The following is a 25,803-nucleotide window of genomic DNA, read 5'->3' as shown; positions in this document are numbered from 1 at the left end:
TCACAAGTAGGCAGAGAGGCAGGCAGAGAGAGGGGAGGAGGGAAGCAGGCTCCCTGCGGAACAGAGAGCCTGATGTAGGGCTCGATCCCAGGACCCTGGGATCATGACCTAAGCTGAAGGCAGAGGCTTTAACCCATTGAGCCACCCAGGCGCCCCCGAATTTTTTTTTTTTTTAAGTAGGCTCCACTCCCAGTGTGGAGCCCAGTGCAGGGCTTGAACTCACAACCCTGAGATCAAGACCTGAGCTGAGACCAAGAGTGGGAGGCCCAACTGACTGAGCCACCCAGGAGCCCCAGGGCAAGGAGTTTTTATTACCAACTTAAAAAAAAAAATCATGTATGTCTTAGTTCATTCAATTCAATTCAGTAAACATTTATTGATCTCTGTTATGGTCCCATACAAGGTACTACATATGCACATTAAGTCTTAGAGCTGGGGACGCCTGGGTGGCTCAGTTGGTTAAGCAGCTGCCTTCGGCTCAGGTCATGATCCCAGTGTCCTGGGATCGAGTCCCACATCGGGCTCCTTGCTCATCAGGGAGCCTGCTTCTCCCTCTGCCTCTGCCTGCCATTCTGTCTGCCTGTGCTTGCTCTCTCTCTCCCTCTCTCTCTCTGACAAATAAATAAATAAAATCTTTAAAAAAAGAAAAAAGTCTTAGAGCTGCCCTAAAGGAGTTTAAGGTTTTGGTGTATTTTAATCATAAACTCATTATCTTTCTAGTTCAGATATCATTATATTTTCTTTTGGAAAGAACCAAATAACTGATTTGAAAGGAGATGTATTCATTATACTCATGGTATCTATTGATGCCCAGTGTGATGCTCTGTTGGTTTCTTCATGTCTCTCTTTCCTCCTTGTTTATATCCTTTTTCAGCTCCCTACTTCCTCTCCCCTTACTAATTCATCCCCTTCCCCATTCTTTATTATTTTAACACAGAAAATTTAAAAAGGAAGTAGTATATAAAACTTTCAAATTTGGTTGGAGCTAATTAGCTTACATAGCTTGCCTAAAAATGTTTGGAACATTTCTTTTTAGAGAGGCAGAAGTGACCTAGAGCATTCATTGGAGTGTAGACTCCGGAACTAGACTGCTTGGGTTTGAATCCTGGCTTTGCTACTTTCTATTTATTTCATCTTGGGAAAAACCACTTAATCTTGTACTTCAGTTTGCTCTTCTGGAAAGTGGGGATGATAGTAATAGTACTCACTTCATAAGGTTGTCATGAAGATTAAATAAATTGTTATAAGTCTTAAGTCTGTTTGGGCTACCATAACAAAAATACCATAAGCAGGGTGGCTTAAATAGGGGCCACTTATTTCTCATAGTTCTGGAGGCTGAGAAATCTAAGATCAAGGCACCAGCAGATTTGGTGCCTGGTGAGGGTTCACCTCCTGGTTCATAGATGGCTGTCTTTGCCTTGTGTTCTCACTTGGCAGAAAGAGAGTGACAGACTCTGGGGTCCCTTTTATAAGGGTAGTATTTTCACTCTTGAGGGCTTTACCTTCACCTCAAGTTGGGAGGCACCACCTCCAAATATTATCACACTGGGAGTTAGAATTTCAACACAGAAATTTTGGATAGACACAAACATTCAGTCCGTAGGTATATAAAGCTCTTATAATGTTCCTTGGCACATGTTAAATGCTATATAACTGTATTTATATGTGTATCTTATTATTCTTACCAATTTACTTTATCATTTTTGTTTTCAGAATGTTCAGCCTGATAAAGAAATTGTTGTGGACATGTTAATGTTCCTATGGCAGAAATGCAAATTAGGAATTCAGAAGATCAATATGGCCAGAAATGACTATGCAAAATTCACCCAGAAAATCAGTAGTAATAAAGTATTCCTTTTTGTTTCCTTTTACTTGCTTTAAGTTGTGATGCACATTTCAAATCTAAATTTTCCCTATTTATCCACCTGCATAACTACCATTCTTTAAATGTGGTGCTGACTCAGCCTTTCTCTAAGTATATTCTCTGTACTTCTGCAATTTAGTTTTGGGGAGTGGGAAGGTATTTCAGGTTTTTAAGGAAAGAATAAATATAGTGCATTTAAGGTTACACAAACTTGGATAAGTTCATTGAGGAGGTTAATAATAGAAAATACAAATAAATAAGGAATTTTAGGGTTTTTTTCTGCAATCATATCTTTAGATTATTTCAAAGAGCTCTTTTGTGGAAAGGAGAAAATTGAGTGGGTGTGAATATTATAACCTGGGAACATTAGGAGGAAACATTTTAACAGTAACATACTTGATGTGTTGTACATTGGGTACATGGGCTTGGTTTTACCATGTACTATGAAAAAGTAATGTTGTTTCCTCATTTTAGTTCCCAAAGTGTGATGGCTAATTTTATGTGCTAGACTTTGGGGGTATAGGCATGATAGACAGCTTTGAAGGCACCTAACATAGAGCCTGAAACACCTGCTTACCGTAACTTCACTGTTTTGGAAGACTTTGGTAGTGATCATAGCAGCTGCTTTGTGAAGGGAGAATGAGAACTTTGAGGATACTGATAATCTTTACTGATACGTTAAAAGATGATAAATTTTCCATTATGGCTATAGATATGCAGATTATAAGCGCAGGTGGATCTTCTTTATGAGTTTATATAAACAGATTGATTAGGACCATTGATGTTTATAATTAAGATGTACTAGTAAGGGGGTGTTTACCTGTCTAACATTTTCATATGTTTAGAAGATGATGACTTCAAGGAAGTCCTAAGTTTAGAAAAATTACTCTATAATGTAATAAACTTTTTTTTTATAATGTAATAAACTTTTAATTGATTTTCTCTTTTCAGTGGGTTTATCTTCTGTGGCAGATAAATGAAGTAATTCACTGCTATAAAATGGAAGATATTGATATTGTGGTGGTAGCAGAGGTCACATTGCGATTAAGTGAAATATTGGAGTTATTAGGAAACCCACGAAGAAAATTTAAAAAATCTCTAGGTAATATAATGAATGAAAAAGTATGAAGTTACTAATTACAGATGTGCATATGAATGTATAAGTATAAGTTGGAATACAGAATAACTACTGTTAATGGAAACTAGGCATTTCAGCACTGTGCTTCCTTGGTGATTTATAACCAGGGATAGAAATAGTAGAGGTTTAATTAAGTGAATGTTAAAAAGAGGTTATTCTATGGTTCCGTGGCAGAAAAGTGTCTTTTTTCTTCCCCTCACTCATATATTCCCCTTCTCCATTCCTCACCACTTTCACCTCATGAGTGAAGAAGTGAACTTCTTCTTCCCCATCCTTTCTTTTTACTTTTTCCCCTTTATTGCCTTTCCTCCTTTGCCATTTCCCGATAGAGTGTATGCTGCTTGAAGAAAGAGAGCACGTTTTGGTTGCCGTTATATTTTTGGTACCTACCACACTGCCCCATACAGACTGGGAACTTAAATAAATGTCTTTTGAATGGATCAGTGTTTTACATTTTATCTCCTCTTAAATTTCCTCCTGTCTTCTGATTCCCTCCTTTTAAAATTTGTTGTCTTCATTTATTTTGTTTCTACTTTTCCTTTCCCCTTTTCCTCTTATCTTCCTTTATTTTTGTTCTCATTTCCCACCCACTCCTTACTCTCTCTGCCCCAATCCCTTTCTGCCAGCAATTCTTCTTCTTTTAGAAAGTTCCTTCTCCCAAAGGACAGTCTTATGCTCTGACCTTCTTTCTTCAGCATGTGGTTGAACCCCTGAAACATCTGTTTTAAAAAGTAACCCATATGTAGGGAGTAAGGTGGGAGTGTGGTTAGTGGGTGTTTACTTTCCTATTTTACCCCTCTTACACAGTGTGTATGACATTTGAAGGACTTTGTAGTAAAGTAATTATTGTAGTACTTGTTTTCCCAGAGATTTATTGATCTGGCTCTGCTGTTCTCATTTGAGTGTGGCTTAACCGATGGAATTTTAGAGCCGTGGTTCTCAAATTTTGATTGGCATCAGTATCACTTGGGAACTTATTAAAAATACAAAGGCCCAGATCCTATCCTACTTCATCTAGCCTGGGCCTTTCTAGTCTTTATTAGTTTATCTGGTGATTTTGATACACATCAAAGTTTGGGAACTACTGGTTAAAGGTCTCTGGCTATCTAATACACTCAAGTCCTATTTTTTTTGAAATGTCCTGTCTTAAAATGCCTTTTCCTTTTTTAAAATTTATATATTTGCAGAATTTCAAATAGAGAGAGATGAAATAACTTACCATGTACCTATTATGCAGTGCGAATATTATGAACATTTTGCCAATCTTATTTCATTCCTTCCTGGAACACATGTTTTCCTCTGGAGTGTTTTAAAACAGATGTCATGTCATTTCACCAGCAAATAGCCCAATGTGTTTGTGTGTGTGCATGCACACATGTGTGTGCGTGTGTGTGTGTCTGTTGGTTTATGTATTTGTGTAACAGATAAAGATTTTGTTTTGTTTTACAGAACTAAAATGCCATTATTACCATACAAAATCAGGGGAAAAATCCTATGTCACTGACTATATTAAAAATATCTTAAGTTGGTTTGTTCTAATCAGGATCCAAATAAGCCCATACATACATTTTACTTTCTTACATTTTTCTTGAGTCTCTCTTTCTAATCTATAAGAGTTCCTTTCTTCCTCCCCCTTTCAAGCCATTTATTTTTTGAAGAAATTTGCCATCTTGTAGGATTCCCCACAATCTGGATTTGGCTTCTTATGTCTTTGTGGAATTAACTTGTTTCTCTGCCTGGTAGTTGGCTCTAGAGGCTTGATTAGATTCCCGTGATATCTTCAAAAAGAATTCCTGTCAATATCTTCTAAATTTGTAAGAATACTTCATAGGTGGTGCTGCTGTTTACTGTGTTGAATCAGGAAGCATATAATGCCTAGTTATCGCACATGTTGTGTTGTAAAGACTTACGTGAGTTCAGTTATTGTCAGTCTGACATTTTTCCTAGGTTTTTCCCCCCCAGATGTAGATTCTGAGACAAGTTGTTGAGTCCAGTGTTTTATTTGGGATATTATCTAGGGAAACAGGGCAGTAGTGTGGAGAACTAAGACAGTCAAGGAAAGGAAGACAATACAAAATGCGGTAAGTTACAGAGAAGGTTACTCTTATAGGTTTAGGGGTTATTCCTATGAGAGACCTGTAGGAGACTGTGTAGAACCTAGAGAGCTGGGAGGTGGAGATATTTATACAACTTTTATCTGTCATTGAAGGAGTGGGAGTGAGAATCCAGAAAGGTTTTCAAACTTCTGTCATTTCTTCTGCACTTACTATATTGAGTTCCTAAGTGAAGAACTGCTTCATCATCTATTTGGTTACTCTGGCTATTTTTGGTTGTGTGGTAGACATTATATTTGCTAAATATATTATAGAAATAACTTGAAGGCTTAGATGAGGTTAATGAGGTTAAAACCTTCCAGAGAAGGTTTATGCTTGTTTTTACTGAATGTATGAAGACACTACTACTCCAGGATCCCATTAGTTCAATTTGAGAGATTAAGATAATTTGAAGCTGAGATGCTCTTTTGTTGACTTATTTTCCATTTACCCTAACTCCTGGGATGCAGCCCCTTCTGGCTTCTCACTCTTGGTGGCCCTGGATCCTAATCTCTGTTGCTTTAGTTCTCAGGGCTGTCAGAAGCATCACTTGGCTTCTTAGCTTTCTGTTTCAGAATTGACAAAAGTCCTCAGTTGGGAACATAGCTCAAGTTCCCATTTTCATGATCTTTTTTACTTAAATATGAAGAAACAGTTTTTTTCCAGCTTTTCTAGTGGTCTCTAGGCAGGAGAATTTTTCCAGATTACCTATTATTGAAAGCAAAAAGCCCAATGATTTTTTTTTTTTTTTTGTCTATTTCTTATTCAATTTTGTTTTGCTTATTAATTACTTTTGGGAGACTATTGTTTTGTTGTATTTATACTCTGTTTAATTACAAATTAAGTAAATGCAATTTGTTGATTCTTTGCTAAAGTGTTTCACCTCTAAAGAATTAATTGATATTGGAGTGTGATCCATTAAAAATAGAAAAATCCAAGTTTATGTAGTGAGGGGTTATCCCCATTTAGATGTATAAATTCTTATAACTTTTCCAGTATTATTATTACCATCATCTTATTGGCACATAAAACACAAAGTACAAGTCATTCTTATATATTAATTATGGCAGTCTGATTCAAAATATTTATTGGACTATTTACTAAGTAATGGATTATTTAATTTAAATTATAGAATACATTTTAAAATAGGAAGATAGCATTGCCATATATTTATAATTTATATTCCTTTCACTCAAACCAGCCTTTTCTGATATTTGTCCAAATTCATAAGGCTCTTACACTGTTTTTTGAATGCTTTTCTTTTTTCTTTTCTTTTCTTGTTTTTTAAAGATTTTATTTATTTATTTGAGGGAGAGAGAGTGAGAGAGAAAATGAGAGGGGAGAAGGTCAGAGGAAGAAGCAGGCTCCCCGTGGAGCTGGGAAACCGACACAGGACTTGATCCTGGGACTCCGGGTCCATGACCTGAGCTGAAAGTAGTCGCTTAACCAACTGAGCCACCCAGGCACCCCCTTTTGAATGCTTTTCAATGGACTCTATAGACTGTGTAGGAAGACCAGTCTCTTTACCATAATATTACCTTGTTAATAATCAAGATTTTTAATTTTGTTTGTTGTACTGCAAGATGATTTTAAATTAATTTATATAAAGACAAAATATAATTATATGGAAGAAATAATTTTGTATTCGGTCAATTTCTAAGTGTTGAATCATTTCTAAAATCATGAGTAATCAAAAAGTAACCAAAAATCAAAAAATTTGGCATAACATTTTTTAGGATTATGATTCACTGCTATGTTTACATTTTTTCTTTTCTCCTCTTTCCTCTGGTCTTTCCTTCTTTCTCTTTGTTTCTTTTCTCCTTCTCACTCCTCTTTTTCCTACTTTTAACCCTTTTTTTCCTCCTCCTCTTTCTTCTCCTCCTTTCCTTCCCCTTCTGCTCCTTCCTTCCTTCTTTTCCTTTCTTTTCCCCCACAGAGATACCTTTAAGGAAAGGAACTGGTGACTCCCTTGGGATTTCGAGAGGGAACACAGAAATTCTTCCAATATTAAAGGTATTGCAAAAATATTTTATTTTTTTAAAGATATTTATTTATTTATTTGTCAGAGAGAGAGACAGCACAAGCAGGGGGAGTGGCAGGCAGAGGGAGAAGATTTCCTGCTGAGCAGGGAGCCCAATACCGGATTTGATCCCAGGAACCCAGGATCATGTCCTGAGGTGAAGGCAGATGCTTAACCAACTGAAGCACGCAGATATCCTACAAAAATATTTTAGAAAATACAGTTAAAAACAGGAATTTAGGGCACCTGAGTGGCTCAGGGGGTTAAAGCCTCTGCCTTCAGCTCAGGTCATGATCTCAGGGTCCTGGGATCGAGTCCCGCATCGGGCTCCCTGCTCAGTGGGGAGTCTGCTTCCTCTTTTCTCTCTCTCTGCCTGCCTGCTCGTGATCTCTCTCTGTCAAATAAATACATTAAAAAAAAATCTTAAAAAAAACCTAGGAATTTAGATTTTCAAACAATACTAACTTTGTAAATATGTAATGGTTAATTATAGAAATAATTTTGAATATTTAATATTTGAGAATTTATAGTTTCTACATACATTGAAAACTACAGGGGACATTTTCTACCTTTTGCTTTTACTGTAGAAAAAAAAATCCCACTTAGCTTTAAAAATAACCTGGTAAATATCTTAAAAGGATTTGTAGTTACATTACCATTGGTATTTTGAATGTGTTGTGATTCATACACTCATAAAGCAGAGAGATCCTGCTCAGCATATTCCTCTGACAGATTCAATGAGTTATTACCTGTTGAAAATACACTTAGAACAGTCCCTTGCATTGGGCAAGTTCTTAGTGATTGTTACATTAAGAGAAGAAAGGGGGTGAGGGAGATAAATAGCTATTTCTCTTATTGGTTATGTTTTTCTTACAATATTTGAATTATTTCTGTCCATCAAAGACTGTGTTGTTGTATAGATCTGAATGGGAGTCTAGGGAACCATGTCATATATGGTATAAACACTTTAATTTATAGACAAGAACTAGCATTTTATCAAGTCAGTTCTATGTGATGCTAATATGCTTCAGAAAAGGATGTCAGAGTCCAGTATCTTTGGATTAAACACAACAGATTCTTTACTATAAGACTTCTCAGAGGCATTCATTTGCTTATGAGCATTATGGTTTTTCAAGAAGATATAGAATACCATATATTCCATTATTTGAAAATAAAACCCATTTTATCCATCACGGAATAGCTACTTAGGACACTAGTGCTCGTGGACTACTGTTGAAAAATACTTTTTCTAGAGAGGAAGCCACGGATTTGTATTTTTGTTTGCCTGATTAATTAAAAAACTATAATTTTAAATTATAAAAGTTGTATTAACATTAGAGGACATTTTGATATATATAAAAAATAAAAATCTGCAATTTTACTATATGGACTGAAATATTATTTTTATATTCCCTTCTAGTCTTTTTTATATTTTTTAGCATAGCATTCTGATGTTCTTTCCTAACATTATTTCATCAGCACTTTTCCTGTTGCTAATGTTAATACTCAGAATTGCTATATTTTCTCTGAAAAATCAATTTAAAATATATGTCATAAAATTGTAAAGAATGTTATAAGGGAGACCCATATCCCCTTAAGAAACAGTACCTTATTAGTAGACTTGAAACTTCTCCATTAACCCCTTTGATCATATCACCTTTCCTCCTGCCTAGCAGTAACTGTTATTCTAAATATATTATAAATTCCAGGTATACTTTTATTACATATGTGTGTATTCCCAGGAAGTAGGAAGTGTTGTTTTTAAATGGTGTCATAGTGTGTGTATTCTTCTGCAGCTTGCTTTTTATCTCTGTGTTGTGTTTGTGAGATTCACTTCAGTTGATTTGTGGTAGTCATAGTGATGATTTTTGCTATTACATCTAACTTATTCAAGGTCGCATAGTAAGTGGATTTGATTAGACGTGTTGCCTTCAATGTCCAGGCATTTAGTTACTATGCTATGTTGCCTTTTGATTTAAAAAAAAAATGTCTTCAGGATACTTGTGTGAAAGATATTTTTCTAATGCATAAAATATGCAAGTCTTAATAACTGGGTACCAGTTAAATATCATGAATATACTTGAGGACTGGGGGATCATTCTGAATTTATTTTCTTCTAATTTAGGGTTTAGGAAATGCAATTTTGAGTTCTTTATGTAGTATTGTGTCTTAAGAGAGCTAGAGTTGAGAAATCTTAAATTGGGAACAGTAGGTTTGAAATTCACAAGAAATTGAGGCATAATAACTGTCTGCCAATGGTTTTTCCAGGGATCACTTATAGCGCTTGCTAAATATACAGCTTCCTATTTCCCACTTAGGCATATTGAATCATAATTTCAATTGTGGGGTCTTAAAAGTTTATGATTCCAGGTATTTTCCTCTTAAAATTCCCCCAATAGATTCTTTTATTTATTTATTTGAGAAAGAGAATGAGAGAGAGGGAGAGAGAGAACAAGCAGTGGGAATGACAGAGGGAGAGGGAGAAGGAGGTTTCCTATGTGGGGCTCAATCCCAAGACCCCAGGATCATGACCTGAGCCCAAGGCAGACACTTAAGTGACTGAACCACCCAGGCGCCCCTCCCCCCCAGGTAGATTCTTAAAAAAACTAGAATTTCAGAATCCCTGACTTAGTGGGTCAGCACTTACTCTCTGAGGCTTCATAGGGCAGGAATAAGAATAGTAGTAGAAGTTACAAAGTGCTAGATTTTGGCTTCAGGTAAAATTTCTGGCAGTTAAAGCCATTAAATAAAATGAGTTTCATAGAAGGTGGCAGTTTTCCCAAATGAGAAAGCTGAAGACTGTTTACTAACTATTGCTACTCTTTTTTTTTTTTTTAAAGATTTTATTTATTTGACAGACAGAGATCACAAGTAGGCAGAGAGGCAGGCAGAGAGAGAGGAAGGGAAGCAGGCTCCCTGCTGAGCAGAGAGCCCGATGCGGGGCTCAATCCCAGGACCCTGAGATCATGACCTGAGCCGAAGGCAGAGGCTTTAACCCACTGAGCCACCCAGGCGCCCCTGCTACTCTTATTTAAATTAGAAAAATGTACCCTTTCCTTGATATGATTTATTGCCATCTTCTGGGAAATTGCCAAAATAAATATACAAGTCTATGAGGATAACAGCATGAATGGTACCCCTTAACATTGTGCGATAGGCAACCTGCCAACTGTACTGTGGCTCATGGTAGATGTAGTACAGGTGGTTTGTTGATGTGTCCTAAGGGCTCAACCGTTGGTGTTGGAAGATCCAGAGTTGAATCTTAACTCTAATATTGACTATGTTATCTTAAACAGATTATTTCATCTGTTTGAATATAAATGTCTTCATCTGTAAAATTGTAATAATAGAACCTATTCTACTGGTATTATTTAAGTTATGTAATCTAAATGAAGTATTGGTAATGTTGTAGACACCAGTACCTGACACATGGCAGCTACTCAGTTTTTCTCTTACGTTTTATGTAGAGCACTGACTCTTAATTTAGGGTCTCAGACTCATCTGGAGGGGACTGAAGTGGAGAAAAGGAGTGAGAATTTATTGTAAGGAGAATCCAAAATCCATATGCTCCCCTATCAGAGATTGTAGGTGGGATAAATTATATATCCTGCATATATACATGCAACTATTTTAAAAAATGAGGTGTTTATTGTTATCACATTCAAAGCTTATTTAAAAGTTTTGCTGAATACATAGCAGCTAGTTCTTTCAATAAATATATTATAAAATTACAGCAATTAACAGGTATCTACCTCATAGCGTAGTGCAGTTAAAAAATTAGTCCATGTAAAGCATTTAGCCGAGTGTCTGGAACATTATTTAAATGTTTGCATGATAATGACAAAGATAACAAAGGTGATAGTGATGGTGATGATGTTAATGGTAGAATATAGGTGTGTGTGGGGGAGGGTCTTTGAAATCTTTTATTGTTAAAAAGGCATCCTTAGAGACTTCTGTTTCTGGCAAAAGGGCAAACCAGTTGAGCTGAAAACCCTGTTGCTACAAAGTACATCAAAATTTTGGACAGAATTGAACAAATATCCTCAGGCACATTGTGGAGCTCACAAGAAAGTGAGATAAATTCCAGGGGCTGAAATAGAAAGGGGAACTGAAAACTTGAATGGTCATTTTATGAGTAGATGCTGCAGTTGGTTGATGGGCTTAGTTAGAAAAAAGCTCAGATTAACAGCTATCCAGTGACAAGATGTGAAGCTTGGGTACAGGAAAGATGGGGGTTTGGAACTGAGACTTACACATTAAAATTACGACCTCCAATAGTCCACATTCTAGAGAAGGGAGACCAGAAAAAAACCAATGTGCCTATTTGTGTGGGGCGGTATCTCCACATGGGTACTGGAGGTGGGTGGGTGGGAGAAAGTCTTTCTTCCTAATGATTTGTAATCATGAGCCTGCCTTCATGTAGGTCTGTTATTTGAATTTACATTACTTGAGTTGGATGAGAACCTCCCTGAGCCTGTGATTCTTGAATGGAGATGTATATCTATATATCTTTAAATGGATGTGTGTCATCAAATTGTGTATATTCCAGGAACTCAGGGGTGATTTAACATTAGAAAATATAATGCAATATGCCACAGTAGCAGATGAAAGGAAGAAATACAACTACCTTACTAGATAAAAAGGTGCAACAAAAGCATTTGACAAAATTCAACAACCATCTTTTTAAAAAATTTTTTATTTTTTTAAAGATTTTCTTTATTTATTTCAGAGAGAGAGAGAGAGAGAGAGAGAGCATGAGAGTGGGGAGGCTCAGAGGAAGAAGCAGACTCCCTGCTGAGCCTGGAGCCTGACATGGGACTCGATCCCAGGACCCTGGGATCATGACTTGAGCCAAAGGCAGACACTTAACCAACTGAGCCACCCAGGCATTCTCAACAACCATCTTTAAAAAATAACTCTTAAGTCAGGAATGGAGGAGAACTTCTATATCCCATAAAGGGTATCATTCAAAGACCTGTAATGAATTTTATACCAGTAGGAAAAGATTAAAAGCAATCCCTTTATACTGAGGTAACAAAATAGGATATCTGTCATTCTTCTGTTCAACATGTCCTAGGTCTTAGATAGTCATCTGAGAAAGAAAGCAGAAAAAAAGACATAAGGACTGTAATGAAAATACCAGCCTTGTCTTGATCCACAGACTAGTATAATGCATTACACATTTTTAGGAATAGCAGTCTAAATGTCCATTGGTAGAAGAGTGGATAAATATATTGTGCCGTATTTCTCCACATCGCACCATTCATGGGGGCATGAGGATGAATGAATTAGTGTGGGCTTGAACTAGAGTCAGCTTGGCATCATTGCCCTTCCCTTCTTTAGTCACCTTCATGTCATAGGAGGGAAGCTGGAACTGCACTTCCCAGCCTCTCATTTCCATGTAGTTCTAGGTTAGTCTTCCAATGAGGGGCATTTGCAGGAATTTATAATGAAGGGAAGACAGAGTTCTTATTTGGCAGTGGCAGATGGAAGAACATTTACCAGCCGTGCTGAGAAAGCTCTTGAATTCACCTGACTCCGTGTGGCAGACACTTGGTGGTGTTGTCAGCCACCTCCTTGATTCCAAGATTCACAGAGGCTTGTGCATGCAGCCATATTGTCACTGGCAGCTTTCTTCCCTTCCCCCCGGCCTTCCTCTAACTCTGTGTATCAAATCCCTTCTGCTTAAGAAGAGATAGACATCTCTAACTCTGTCAAATCTCTTTCTGCTTAAGAGTATCTCGAGTTCTGTGTTGCTAACCAAACTCTGACACATTGAGTTACATAACTCCAGCATGAAAAAGTTGCAACAACACAGGTTTGAGTGTATACAGTGAACTGCAAAATTTTCTGATGATATTAAAAAGTATGTAAGTAATATTGCATATGGTTAATAGATATATACACATGTAGTGAAAATTTAAAAACACACAGAAGAATGGTAAAAACCAAAGCACAGTGGCTTCCTTTAGGAGCCGAGAAAAAGATTGTCATGTGGACAGTTCCATAGAGGATTTCAGTTCTCTGCATGTATGTGTTTGCTTTATTTCCTAAGTTTACTGGAGAAATACGGGAAATTTTAAAGTTTGAACAAAGCTGGATGCTCTTTGTATTATTCTCTCTATTTGTCTCTCTGTGAGAATAATTAGAATTAAAAGGTATTTAGTTTTTGAAAATCATGGTATACACCATTGGATTTGTTTGCCTCTGCATCTAGATATCCAGCTCTGAGATTTAAAAAAAATTAACTTTCAAAATGAAGTGTGGGAAAATGATAAATTTTGTGAGTTATATTTTAAAAAATTACCTCTACATTTGGTACAGTCAGAATTTTGAAAACCATAAAAGGAAGATATAAACATGTTTACAAAAAGCTTAATTTATCCTTGGAAAAATGATGAATTGTATTTATTATTTCACTTTTTTTTTTAAAGATTTTATTTATTTATTTGACAGAGATCACAAGTAGACGGAGAGGCAGGCAGAGAGAGAGAGAGAGAGAGAGGGAAGCAGGCTCCCTGCTGAGCAGAGAGCCTGACGTGGGACTCGATCCCAGGACCCTGAGATCATGACCTGAGCTGAAGGCAGCGGCTTAACCCACTGAGCCACCCAGGCGTCCCTATTATTTCACTTTTATCAGTAGTATTCCACATTAAACAAAGACAAATACACTTAGTAAAAAATTTAATATTGTTGCTATTGAATAGACTACTTAAATTTTTTACTTGGTTTGAATTATTATTGAAAGAAATTTGAAAATGTTATATATGATTTTCCCTTAAATGTTATTTTTGTTTTATTTATAAAATTACTTTAGAAGAAACCTGTGGAACAGTTATTTTTGGCTTATGAACTCCTTGACAAAGCAATTGACGGAATAAATTTGAATTGCATGTTAACTGCTTTACCAAATGGATCATCAGTGATTGACCATTGCTATGCCAAGGTAAATGGGAAACTCTTACATGAGATTGAAGTCCATGTTACTTAGCTAGGAAGAGGGCTGGCCCTACAAGTAGGTGAGTAAAGCATGATTTGTGGTGGCTTTGGTCTCATTGGCCAGAGGTCTGTTCCCTTCTTCCCAGAAGAAATCAAGGAGAGTGAGGAGTCTTTAAATTTGTTGTTGAAGAGACCACTGGTGAATTTGAAAATAGGTTTATTAATGAACCAGATTGCAAAGAGTTGAGCAGTGAGCAGAATTTAAAGGCTTAGAGTAAAATGATAACTTGAGTAATAATAGGAGAGAGCTATTTTTAGCTAAAGACATACTAAAAATAGCATGTTTTGATAACTGTATTTCTTTTTTATTTTTACTTCAATCCTTCCAAAGTATGCCCAGGATATAGATGGAGACATTTGCAAACCAGTCACACCAAATAATTTCATGATGGATTTGCATCTTGAACTAATTCAAGCGCGGCACCACGTAGCTGTTGTGCTTCTTGACCAATTGCAAGGTAGTAGTGATCAAAGCAAATAATTTGTCCTGCATCAATTTTAAGATAAGTTCAAGAACAGTAAATAATTTGTAAATTATGTTCTTGCTGATGGAGTGTTTTCCAGATAAATTTCATTCTTTTCTTTTCCCTGATTAGTATCAATAGATCCCTTTCATTAATGCTGTATACCCTGCATAGCAGATCAATTAGTGTACTTCTAAAAAACTAAATTATAGTAAATTATAAGTATCCAGGAACCACATTATGTTTGGTATAAATAAGATACAGCCTCTAATTTTGAGCTTCTAGAAAAGTAAGCCAATTGTAACAGTTGAGATTAACAAATTAACCGAAGTGGGCTTAGAGTATCTGCTGTGGGCACACAGAACAGGAGTATCAATAATAAACAAGAGTCAGGGATGGCTTCCTGGGAGAAGTGATAGTTGACCAGAAGGCTAGAAAATATCTTCATGAAGAACAAAAAAGAAAGAGTAATTTGGATAGAGAAAATAGCCTTTAGCAAGCTGGAAAGCAAACAATTGCATGGCGCAGTTTAGGAACTGCTGGAATTCTCTTATGGCTAGAATAAAGACCAAACACTAGAGAATGACACAGATAAGCCTGGTGATGTAGATCACAGTTAAATCTTGAATAGCTATAAGTGGCTTATATTTATCCTGGAAGCTACTGAAAAACCTAGAAAGACATTTCTGACAGTAATGTTAGAGCACACATGACTTGGAACTAAGTTCTTTTGGCCTCATTATGAGGAAAAGAGTTCAAAACATTTTTTTTTATTAAAAGATGTCAATAGTAATATTAGTGTGCATACAGGTAACACATTTACTCGAGTTCTATATAAGATTTAACATCATTATGTATAAAAACTGAAGTTAAATTTTGATAAAACCAAGTTACTCTTGGCAGGATTATATAGCCAGTATTCATTTAACAACTACTTCATTAAAATTACTGACTAATTATAGTATAGTACTTAGTGTTCCAGCCTAATACGACCTCTGATTGCTGTCTAAAGCATTCTAATTTGAAGGGATACATGCACCCTGATGTTTACATTAGCATTATCAGCAGTAACCAAATTATGGAAAGGGCCCAAATGTCCATCAGTTGACGAATGGGTAAAGAGGATGTGGTATATATATATAATGGAATATTACTCAGCCACAAAAAAGAATGAAATCTGGCCATTTGCAATGACATGGTTGGAGCTAGAGATTATAATGCTAAGCAAAATAAGTCAGTCAGAGAAAGACAACTACCATATGATTTTATTAATATGTGCAATTTAAGAAACAAAACAAATGATCACAGGGGTAAAAAAAGAGAGCAGCAAACCAAGCAACAGACTCTTAACTATAGAGAACAAACTGATGGTTACCAGAGGGGAGTTGGATAGGAATGGGTTAAATAGGTGATTGGGATGAAGGAGTATGTGTGTTGTGATAAGCACCTGGTGTTGTATATAAGTGTGGAATCACTAAATTGTACACCAGAAACTAATAGTACACTATATGTTAACTAACTGGTATTTAAATAAAAACCTAAAAATAAATTTAAAGCATTCAGATGTATATACAACTAAATAGATTTAATCAAATATTAGTTAATTAATTAATTTTCAAGTGCAAACTTTTTCCTCCAGGTTATTGAGATATAATTGACGGATAGCATTATGTAAGCATAAAATGTACAAAAGTATTGATTTTATAAACTAATATATTGCAAAATTATTACCATCATAACATTAGCTAACACCTCTATCATGTCACATAATGCCATTTCTTTTTTGTGGTAAGAACACTTAAGATTTACTCACTTAGCAACTTCTAAGTATATACTATGTATTGTTAACTATAATTACCATGTCATACGTAATATCCCTAGAACTTACTCACCTTATAACTGAAAGTTTGTATCATTTGACTGACATCTCTCTATCTCCTTCCACTTCCCCTTTAGCCCCTGGTAACCACCACTCTACACTCTGTTTCTATAAATTCAGCTTTCTTAGATTCCACATATAAGTGATATCATACAATATTTGTCTGACTTACTTCACTTAGCATCATGCCCTCAAGGTCCATCCATGTTATTGCAAATGGCAGGACTTCCTTCTTTCTCATGGCTGAATAATATTCCAGGATATGTATGTATCTAGGTTGTTTACATATCTTGGCTCTTGTGAATAATGATGTAGTGAACATGGGAGTGCAGGTATCTTTGAGATCTTATTTTAATTTCCTTTGAAGATATATCCAGAAAGGGATTGCTGGATTATATAGTAGTCTATTTTTAGTTTTTTTTTTTTTTTTTTTTTAAGGTTTATTTATTTATTTTTAGGGAGAAAGAGGGTGTGGGAGGGGCACAGGGAACGAATCTCAAGCAGATTCACCACTGAGCATGGAGTCCAATGTGGGGCTTGATCTCAGGACCCTGAGATCATGACCTGAGCCAAAAATCAAGAGTTGGACACTTAACTAACTGAGCCACCCACGCACCCCTATTTTTAATTGTTTGATGAACCTCCATAGTGTTTTCCACAGTGGCTGAACCAATTTCCATTCCCACCAGTAGTGTGCAGGTGTTGCCTTTGTTCCACATCCTCCCCAGCATTTATTATTTCTTGTCTTTTTTTTTTTTTAAGATTTTATTTATTTACGAGACAGAGAGAGAATGAGAAAGGGGGAGGGACAGAGGGTGAAGCAGACTCCCTGCCCAGCCAGGAGCCCAATGTGGGACTCGATCCTCGGGCTTAACCAACTGAGGTACCCAGATACTACCTCTTATCTTTGTGATGATAGCTATTCTAACAGATGTGAAATGGTACCTCCTTGTGGTTTTGATCTGCATTTTCCTGATGATTAGTGACTTTGAGCATCTTTTCATGTACCTGTGGCCATTTGTATGTCTTATTTGGAAAAAAGTCTATTCAGTTCTCACTCTCCATTGTTTGTTTTTTTTCCTATTGGGGTTGTATGACTTCTTTAAATATTTTGGATATTAACCCTTATGAGATGTATGATTTACAAATATTTCCTTCCATCCTGTATGTTACCTTTTCGTTTTGTTCATTCTTGCTGTGCAGAGATTTTTTTATTTGATGTAGTCCCATTTAATAATTTTGTTGTTCTTGTTATTAATTGCTTTTTTTTTTTTACTGTATTTTGTGTTGTTGTTATTATTTGTGTCTTATCCAAAAAAAGTAGTTGCTGAGACCAATGTCAAGAAACATTTTCTCAGGGTGCCTGCATGGCTCAGTCATTAAGCATCTGCCTTGGGCTCGGATTGTGATCCCAGGGTCCTGGGATCAAGCCCCGCATTGGGCTCCCTGCTCAGTGGGAAGCCTGCTTCTCCCTCTCCTACTCCCCTTGCTTGTGTTCACTCTCTCACTGTCTTTCTCTCTGTCAAATAAATAAATAAAAATCTTAAAAAAATAGGGAAGAAGCATTTTCTCAATGCTTTCTGCTAGGAATTTTATGTTTCCCATTCTTAAGTTTAAGATTTTCATCCATTTAAAGTTAATTTTTGAGTGGTATTAGACAGAGGTCCAATTTCATTCCTCTGCATATAGATATCCTGTTTTTATATGCTTTTTCCAATTAAGTATTCTTTTTTTCCCCATTAAGTATTCTTCACTGCATTGCTTAATATTAATTGGACATATACACCTGGATTTGTTTCTGGGCTCTTGATTCTGTTCTATAGTCTGTGTGTCTAATTTTATGTCAGTACCATACTGTTTTAATTACTATGACTTTTTAGTATAGTGTGAAATCAGAAAGTCTGGTATCTTCTTTTTTGCTCTTCTTTCTTAGGTAATTTTTTCTGGTCCCTGAATGGATGCTAAATTTTTATTACTAAATGTGTGTAGGGAGGAGGGATGTCTTACGCTGCCACGATGCTGACATCACCTTTCTGTCCTGTTCTTCTATCTAGAATAAGACGTCCTACTTTTTCTTTTATGACACACTTTTGAGGATATATTTCTAGAACATTCTACAATCTGAATTTTCTTAGTAGTTTTTTTCATGATTACATAGGTGATGTTATATAGATCTCATTGTACCACATTAGGGTGCACATATTGTTCATTTTTCCTATGATTGGTGAGGAAAACTGCTTTTGTTTTATTAAGGTGGTATCTACCAGATCTCTCCGCTGTAAAGCTATCTTTCCCTTTTTGTAAAGAAAAAATAATTGGTATGTCAAATGATGCTTTGAGATGGAATAAATGTCCTATTTCCCAACAGATTTTCACCCAATGGTTTAGCTTCCATTGGTGATCCTTCTAGAATTAATTATTACAATTCTTGGGTACAGTGATTTTCTGATTAAATTATTCTGCTGAATTTATTGACCTTCTTTTGTAAAGAACTGTCACCAGTTTGCCTCTTTTAATTTGTGGAGTTACACTATGGATTGAATTTTGTTTTTATTAAATCACTTAAAATCATTTACTGTCATTGTTCTTCTGATGTTCAAAGTTACACATTTTGCCAGTGGGAGGTCTCAAACTGGATTCTGTGTTTTTAATATCTCTCCATTATTCTTTGAGCAAGTTTTTGTTCATTGCACAACTAAATGTTATAGACTGACGATATGTGTGTGTGTGTGTGTGTGTGTGTGTGTGTATACACACGCAGGCATATTGGAAGTTCGTTCTGATATTGCCAATTCAAAGTCCCAACACTTTGAAAATCCAAAGTTCTAGATTTCACTTTTGCATTTGGGCTCTCTCATGTTGAGAACTCTGGTTCCCAACAATATCGATGTCATAACTCATTTGCTTTATCCTGCCATATTAACAAAGGACTTTCAGAATTATTAAACCAATACCACCATTAACAATTAACCTGCTAAATAAGTTTAGTATTCCTTTGCAATTCATTATGTCTTTAGAATATACCACACATTAGATAGCGGTGTTCAGGTTTACTTGAATTAATTTTATTTTTTGTATGGCTATGTTTCCAGTTGATATATATTTAGGACAACTTGGTTTATTTGCATTCTGTTTATATATAAAATTTCCTTTTTAAAATTCTCTTATCCTTTTAAGTTTTCATCCTTTTACATTTTATTTTCAACATTTACACTGTTTCAAAACTGTTTCTCAAAAGACTTCCTGGATGTAGAGGGAAGCAAATAAAAATGAAAATATCTCTGTGTCATCATGTATAGTTTTTTACTGGTGCTACTTAGAATAATAATCTTGAATATTTTTTGATTTTAAAATACTTAGATTAGAAATGTATTTCCAAATGTGAATGGCATTTATGTCGGGTTTTCTCTAAGAAAACAAGCCTATAATTCTCACTTAGTAGCTATATTATCCTCTGTAATGAAGTGGAGTCTGTTTAGAGTTACTAACTAGTTCATTCTCTAATTGTCATCCATAAATCTCTGAAGACCAAGTGATCCTCTGAGTTTTTATCAGAGACTGTTTAACAATACTGATAGTAGAATTGAGCTCAGATTGAAATGGAATTAGTTATTATTCCTTTGCTGTATCTCTGGGTCTCCTTGATGTTTTTGTCCACTTATTGAACTATCAGCCTAGCACAGATTTTCACTTTTTTCCTCCTTTTTTCGCTCATGCATGCTGCTGCCAGACTATTGTTGCCTAAATACTATTTTTGTTATTCTTTTTTTTATTTTATTTTTTATTTTTGAGGTGGGGGGAAGGGCAGAGGGGAAGGGAGAGAGAGAATCCTAAGCAGGCTGCATCCATAATGTTGAACCTGATACAGGACTCGATATCACAACCCTGAGATCTTGACCTGAGTTGAAATCAAGAGTCAGACACTCAAGAGATTGAGCCACTGAGGTCCCCTTTTGTCATTCTTATTCAGGAACTTGACAATGGTTGCCTGTTGATGACAGTGGTATTAAATATGACTATCTGTATTGGGCATTCAGAGTTTTCTTGCAGTCTCATCTTTTTCTTCAAGGATTATAATCATGAGAGCTGTCAGTTAATTAGCACTTATAATACCCCAGATACAGAGAGAATGATGCATTATTTTCTGCTTTGTGTTGCTGTCTCCAAGCAGCTAAATTCCCTTAACCTTCACCATTAAAGAAACCTTATATTCTTGGGGCGCCTGGGTGGCTCAGTGGGTTAAAGCCTCTGCCTTCGGCTCAGGTCATGATATCAGGGTCCTGGGATCGAGCCCCGCATCAGGCTCTCTGCTCAGCGAGGAACCTGCTTCCTCCTCTTTCTCTGCCTGCCTCTCTGACAACTTGTAATCTCCATCTATCAAATAAATAAAATATTAAAAAAAAACCTTATATTCTTTAATGCTACCTGCTGGCATCTTTTCATCAATCAATCATCATCCCATGGCATTAGCACAAATAATTAAACCTCAATAAATGGGGTTTATTGTAAGGTTACTACAGGTACCATTGCATACCTCCAAGGACAGAAACAGAATATTCCCAAGTCTTTTGAGGACCAGACCTGGAAAATCAAGAATCAGTGAAATATTCTCCATCTTCCTGGGCCAGCATACTTTTATTCTTTTCTTTATCATTCTCTTTTTCCTGGACCACCATAATGGTCCTTCCCAACTATACACCAGAATCTCTCACTGCCCATAGTCAACTGGCAATAATTTGTGTGTTAATTGAAAATTTTGGAAGAGGAGAATGGAGGTCTTCATGGCATGCTCTGAGCTCTTGCAGGGATCATGGATGAAGCAGTTTTAAAAAGTTTGTAAAAGGGAAAGTGAACAAAAGTAGGTTGGATCCTATTTATAACTTTTAAGATGATTTTATTTAAGAGGATATAGAAAATCAAATATTTTTATAATTTAATTTTTAAAAATTTTATTTAAATTCAATTAGCCAACATTTAGGACATCCTTAGTTTCAGGTAGAGTTCAATAGTTCATCAGTTGCGTATAACATCTAGTGTTCATCACGTCACATACCCTCTTTAATGCCCATCGCCCAATTACCCCATCTCCCCACTCATCTCTACTCCAGCAACCCTGTTTGTTTCCTATGGTTAAGAGTCTCTCATGGCTTTTTTTCCTATCTGATTACTTTCCATTCAGTTTTCCCTCCCTTCCACTATGATCCTCTGTGCTCTTTCTTATATTCCATATATGAGTGAAACCATATGATAATTGTCTTTTTCTGATTGACTTACTTCACTCAGCATAATACCCTCCAAATTCCATCCACATTGATGTAAATGGTAAGCATTCATCCTTTCTGATGGCTGAGTAATATTCCTATATGTATGTATGTGTGTGTATATATATGTGTGTGTAGATATATATGTGTGTGTGTGTGTGTGTGTGTGTGTATGCACACACATATAATATATATATATATACCACATCTTTATCCATTCATCTATTGATGGACATCTCTGCTTTTTCCAGTTTGGCTATTGTTGCTATAAACATTGGGGTGCAGTTGCCCCTACAGATCACTACGGCTGTATCTTTAGGGTAAATTACCTAGGAGTGCAATTGCTGGGTAACAGGGTAGCTCTATTTTTAACTTCTTGAGGAATCTCCATACTGTTTTCCAGAGTGGCATTCCAACTTACATTCCCACCAACAGTATAAGAGGGTTCCCCTTGCTCTGCATTGTTATCAACATCTGTCATTTCCTGACTTGTTAATTTCAGCCATTCTGACTGGTGTGAGTTGGTATTTCACTGTGGTTTTGATTTGTGTTTCCCTGATGGCGAGTGATGTTGAGCACTTTTTCATGTGTCTGTTGGCCATCTGGATGTCTTCTTTGCAGAAATGTTCATGTCTTCTGCCCATTTCTTGATTGGATTATTCTTTGGGTGTTGAGTTTGATAAGTTCTTTATAGATTTTGGATACTAGCCCTTTATCTGATATGTCATTTGCAAATATCTTCTCCCATTCTGTCAGTTGTCTTTTGGTTTTGTTGACTGTTTTCTTTACCGTGCAAAAGCTTTTGATTTTTTTTTTTTTTAAAGATTTTATTTATTTATTTGTCAGAGAGAGAGAGGGAGAGAGAGCGAGCACAGGCAGACAGAATGGCAGGCAGAGGCAGAGGGAGAAGCAGGCTCCCCGACGAGCAAGGAGTCCGATGTGGGACTCGATCCCAGGACACTGGGATCATGACCCGAGCCGAAGGCAGCTGCTTAACCAACTGAGCCACCCAGGCATCCCAAAAGCTTTTGATCTTGATGAAGTCCCAGTAGTTCATTTTTGGCCTTGCTTCCCTTGCTGTGGGCGATGTTTCTAGGAAGGAGTTGCTGTGGCTGAGGTCGAAGAAGTTGCTACCTGTGTTCTCCTCAAGGATTTTGATGGATTCCTGTCTCATACTGAGGTCTTTCATCCATTTTGAGTCTATTTTTGTGTGTGGTGTAAGGAAATAGACCAGTTTCATTCTTCTGCATGGGTGTGTCCAATTTTCCCAACACCGTTTGTTGAAGAGATGGTCTTTTTTCCATTGGATATTCTTTCCTGCTTTGTGGAAGATTAGCTGACCAAAGAGTTGAGGGTCCAGTTCTGGATTCTATTCTGTTCCATTGATCTATGTGTCTCTTTTTGTGCTAGGACCATACTGTCTTGATGATGACAGCTTTGTAATAGAGCTTGAAGTCTGGAATTGTGATGCTGTCAGCTTTGGTTTTCTTTTTCAACATTGCTCTGGCTATGTGGGGTCTTTTCTGGTTCCATATAAATTTTAGGATTATTTGTTCCATTTCTGTGAAAAATGTTGATGGTATTTTGATAGGGATTGCCTTGAATGTATAGATTGCTCTAGGTAGCATAGACATTTTCACAATATTTATTCTTCCAATCCATGAACTTGGAATATTTTTCCATTTCTTTGTGTCTTTCTCAATTTCTTTCATAAATGTTCTGTAGTTTTCTGAGTACAGATTCTTTGCCTCTTTGGTTAGGTTCATTCCTAGTTATCTTATATTTTGGTGCAATTGTAAATGGATTGATTCCTTAATTTCTTTTCTGTCTCATTGTTAGTGTATAGAAATGCAACTGATTTCTGTGCATTTATTTTATATCCTGCCACTTTGCTGAATTCTTGTACAAGGTCTAGGAATTTTGGGGTGGAGTTTTTTAGGTTTTTCACATAAAGTATCATGTCATCTGTGAAGAGTGAGAGTTTGACTTCTTTGCTGATTCGGATGCCTTTTATTTCTTTTTGTTGTCTGATTGGTGAGGCTAGACTTTCTAGTACTCTGTCAAACAACAGTGGTGAGAATGAGCATCCCTGTCATGTTCTTAACCTTAGGGGAAAAGCTCTCAGTTTTTCACCACTGAGAATGATATTCGCTGTGGGCCTTTTGTATGTGAGTTTTTGTATATGGCTTTTATGATACTGAGTTATGTTCCCTGTATTCCTCCCTGTGGAGAGTTTTAATCAAGAAAGTATTCTGTATTTGGGCAAGTACTTTTTCACTGTTAATTGAGAGGATCATATAATTCTTGTCCTTTCTTTTATTAATGTGATGTATCATGTTGATTGATTTGCAGATGTTGAACCACGCTTGCAGCCTGGGAATAAATCCTACTTGGTAGTGGTGAATAATGTTTTAAATGTACTGTTAGATCCTATTAGCTAGTATCTTGGTGAGAATTTTGGCATCTATATTCATTAAGGATATTGTTCTATAATTCTCTTTTTGGTGGGGTCTTTATCTGGTTTTAGGATCAAGGTAATGCTGGCCTCATAGAATGAGTTTGGAAGTTTTCCTTCCATTTCTTTCTTTCTTTTTTTTTTTTTTTTAAGATTTTTATATATTTTTTTGAAAGAGATCACAAGCAGGCAGAGAGACAGGCAGAGAGAGAGAGGGGAAAGCAGGCTCCCTGCTGAGCAGAGAGCCCAATGCAGGGCTCGATCCCAGGACCCTGAGATCATGATCTGAGCCGAAGGCAGAGGCTTAACCCACTGAGCCACCCAGGCACCTCCCATTTCTATTTTTTGAAACAGCTTCAGAAGCATAGGTATTAGTTCTTTTTTAAAGTTTGATATAATTCCCCTGGGAAGCCATGTGGCCCTGGACTCTTGTTTGATGGGAGATTTTTGATTACTGTTTCAATTTTCTTGTTGGTTATGGGTTTGTTGAGCTTTTCTATTTCTTCCTGTTTCAGTTTTGGTAGCTTATAAATTTCTAGGAATACCTCCATTTCTCCCAGATTGCCTAATTTGTTGGCATATCATTGCTCATAGTATGATCTTAAAATTGTTTGTGTTTTCTTGGTGTTGGTTGTGATCTCTCCTCTTTCATTTACGATTTTATTTGTTTGGGTCCTTTCTCCTTTCTTTTTGATAAGTCTGGCCAGGGATTTATTGACCTTATTAATTCTTTCTAAGAACCAGCTCCTAGTTTTGTTGGTCTGTTCTACTGTTCTTTTAGTTTTTATTTCATTCATTTCTTTTTCCCCCCCAAGATTTTATTTCTTTATTTGAGAGAGAGAGAGAGGGCACAAGCAGGGGGAGTGGCAGGCAGAGGGAGAAGCATGTTCCCTGCTGAGCAAGGAGACTGATGTGGGACTCAATCCCAGGACCCTGGGATCATGACCTGAGCTGAATGCAGACACTTCACTGACTGAACTACCCAGGCATTCCTATTTCATTCATTTCTGCTCTAATCTTTATGATTTCTCTTCTCCTCCATGGTTTAGGCTCTATGTGTTGTTCTTTTTCTAGTATCTTTAAGTGTAAGATTCATTTGTATATTTAAGACTTTTCCAGTTTCTTGAGAAAGACTTGTATTGCTGTGTAGTTCCCTCTTAGGATCTCCTTTGCTCTATCCCAAAAGTTCTGAACAGTTGTGTTTTCCTTTTTATTTGTTTTCATGAATTTTTAAAATTCTTTAATTTCCTGATTGACCCATTCATTCTTTAGTGGGATGCTCTTTAATCTCCAAGGATTTGAGTTCCTTCTAAATTTCCTCGTGTGATTCAGTTCAAGTTTCAAAACACTGTGGTCTGAAAATATGAAGGGAATAATTCCAGTCTTTTGATACTGGTTGAGGCCTGATTTGTGACCTAATATGTGTTCTTTTTAAAAAAAATATTTTATTTATTTACTTGACAGTAAGATGGGGAGAGAGAGTGAGCACACGGCAGGGGGAGCAGCAGGCAGAGGAAGAGGGAGAAGCATACTTCCCCACCAAGCATGGAGCCCAATGTGGGGCTTGATCCCAGGGCCCTGGGAAATGACCTGAGCTGAAGGCAGACACTTAATCACTGAGCCACCTATG

The 25,803-nt window shown here is 36.5% G+C and overlaps 1 protein-coding gene across 1 annotated transcript in view; it reads left to right on the top strand.

Annotated features, from left to right (window-relative positions):
- The window catches only part of LOC111142202 (cilia and flagella associated protein 54), a 313,573-nt gene that overhangs the window by 45,657 nt on the left and 242,113 nt on the right, over nucleotides 1–25,803 (top strand). The window contains exons 13-17 of the mRNA XM_022495227.1: nucleotides 1,714–1,848; nucleotides 2,816–2,966; nucleotides 7,032–7,108; nucleotides 13,933–14,061; nucleotides 14,446–14,572. Coding sequence (XP_022350935.1) covers nucleotides 1,714–1,848; nucleotides 2,816–2,966; nucleotides 7,032–7,108; nucleotides 13,933–14,061; nucleotides 14,446–14,572 — 619 coding nt within the window. The remainder of the gene's footprint in view (nucleotides 1–1,713; nucleotides 1,849–2,815; nucleotides 2,967–7,031; nucleotides 7,109–13,932; nucleotides 14,062–14,445; nucleotides 14,573–25,803) is intronic.

This window comes from Enhydra lutris, unplaced genomic scaffold (assembly GCF_002288905.1).
Source record: "Enhydra lutris kenyoni isolate GAN:26980312 unplaced genomic scaffold, ASM228890v2 scaffoldscaffold7, whole genome shotgun sequence".
In the NCBI taxonomy this organism is placed as follows: Eukaryota; Metazoa; Chordata; class Mammalia; order Carnivora; family Mustelidae; genus Enhydra; species Enhydra lutris.
This window is presented reverse-complemented; position numbering and strand designations above follow the sequence as displayed.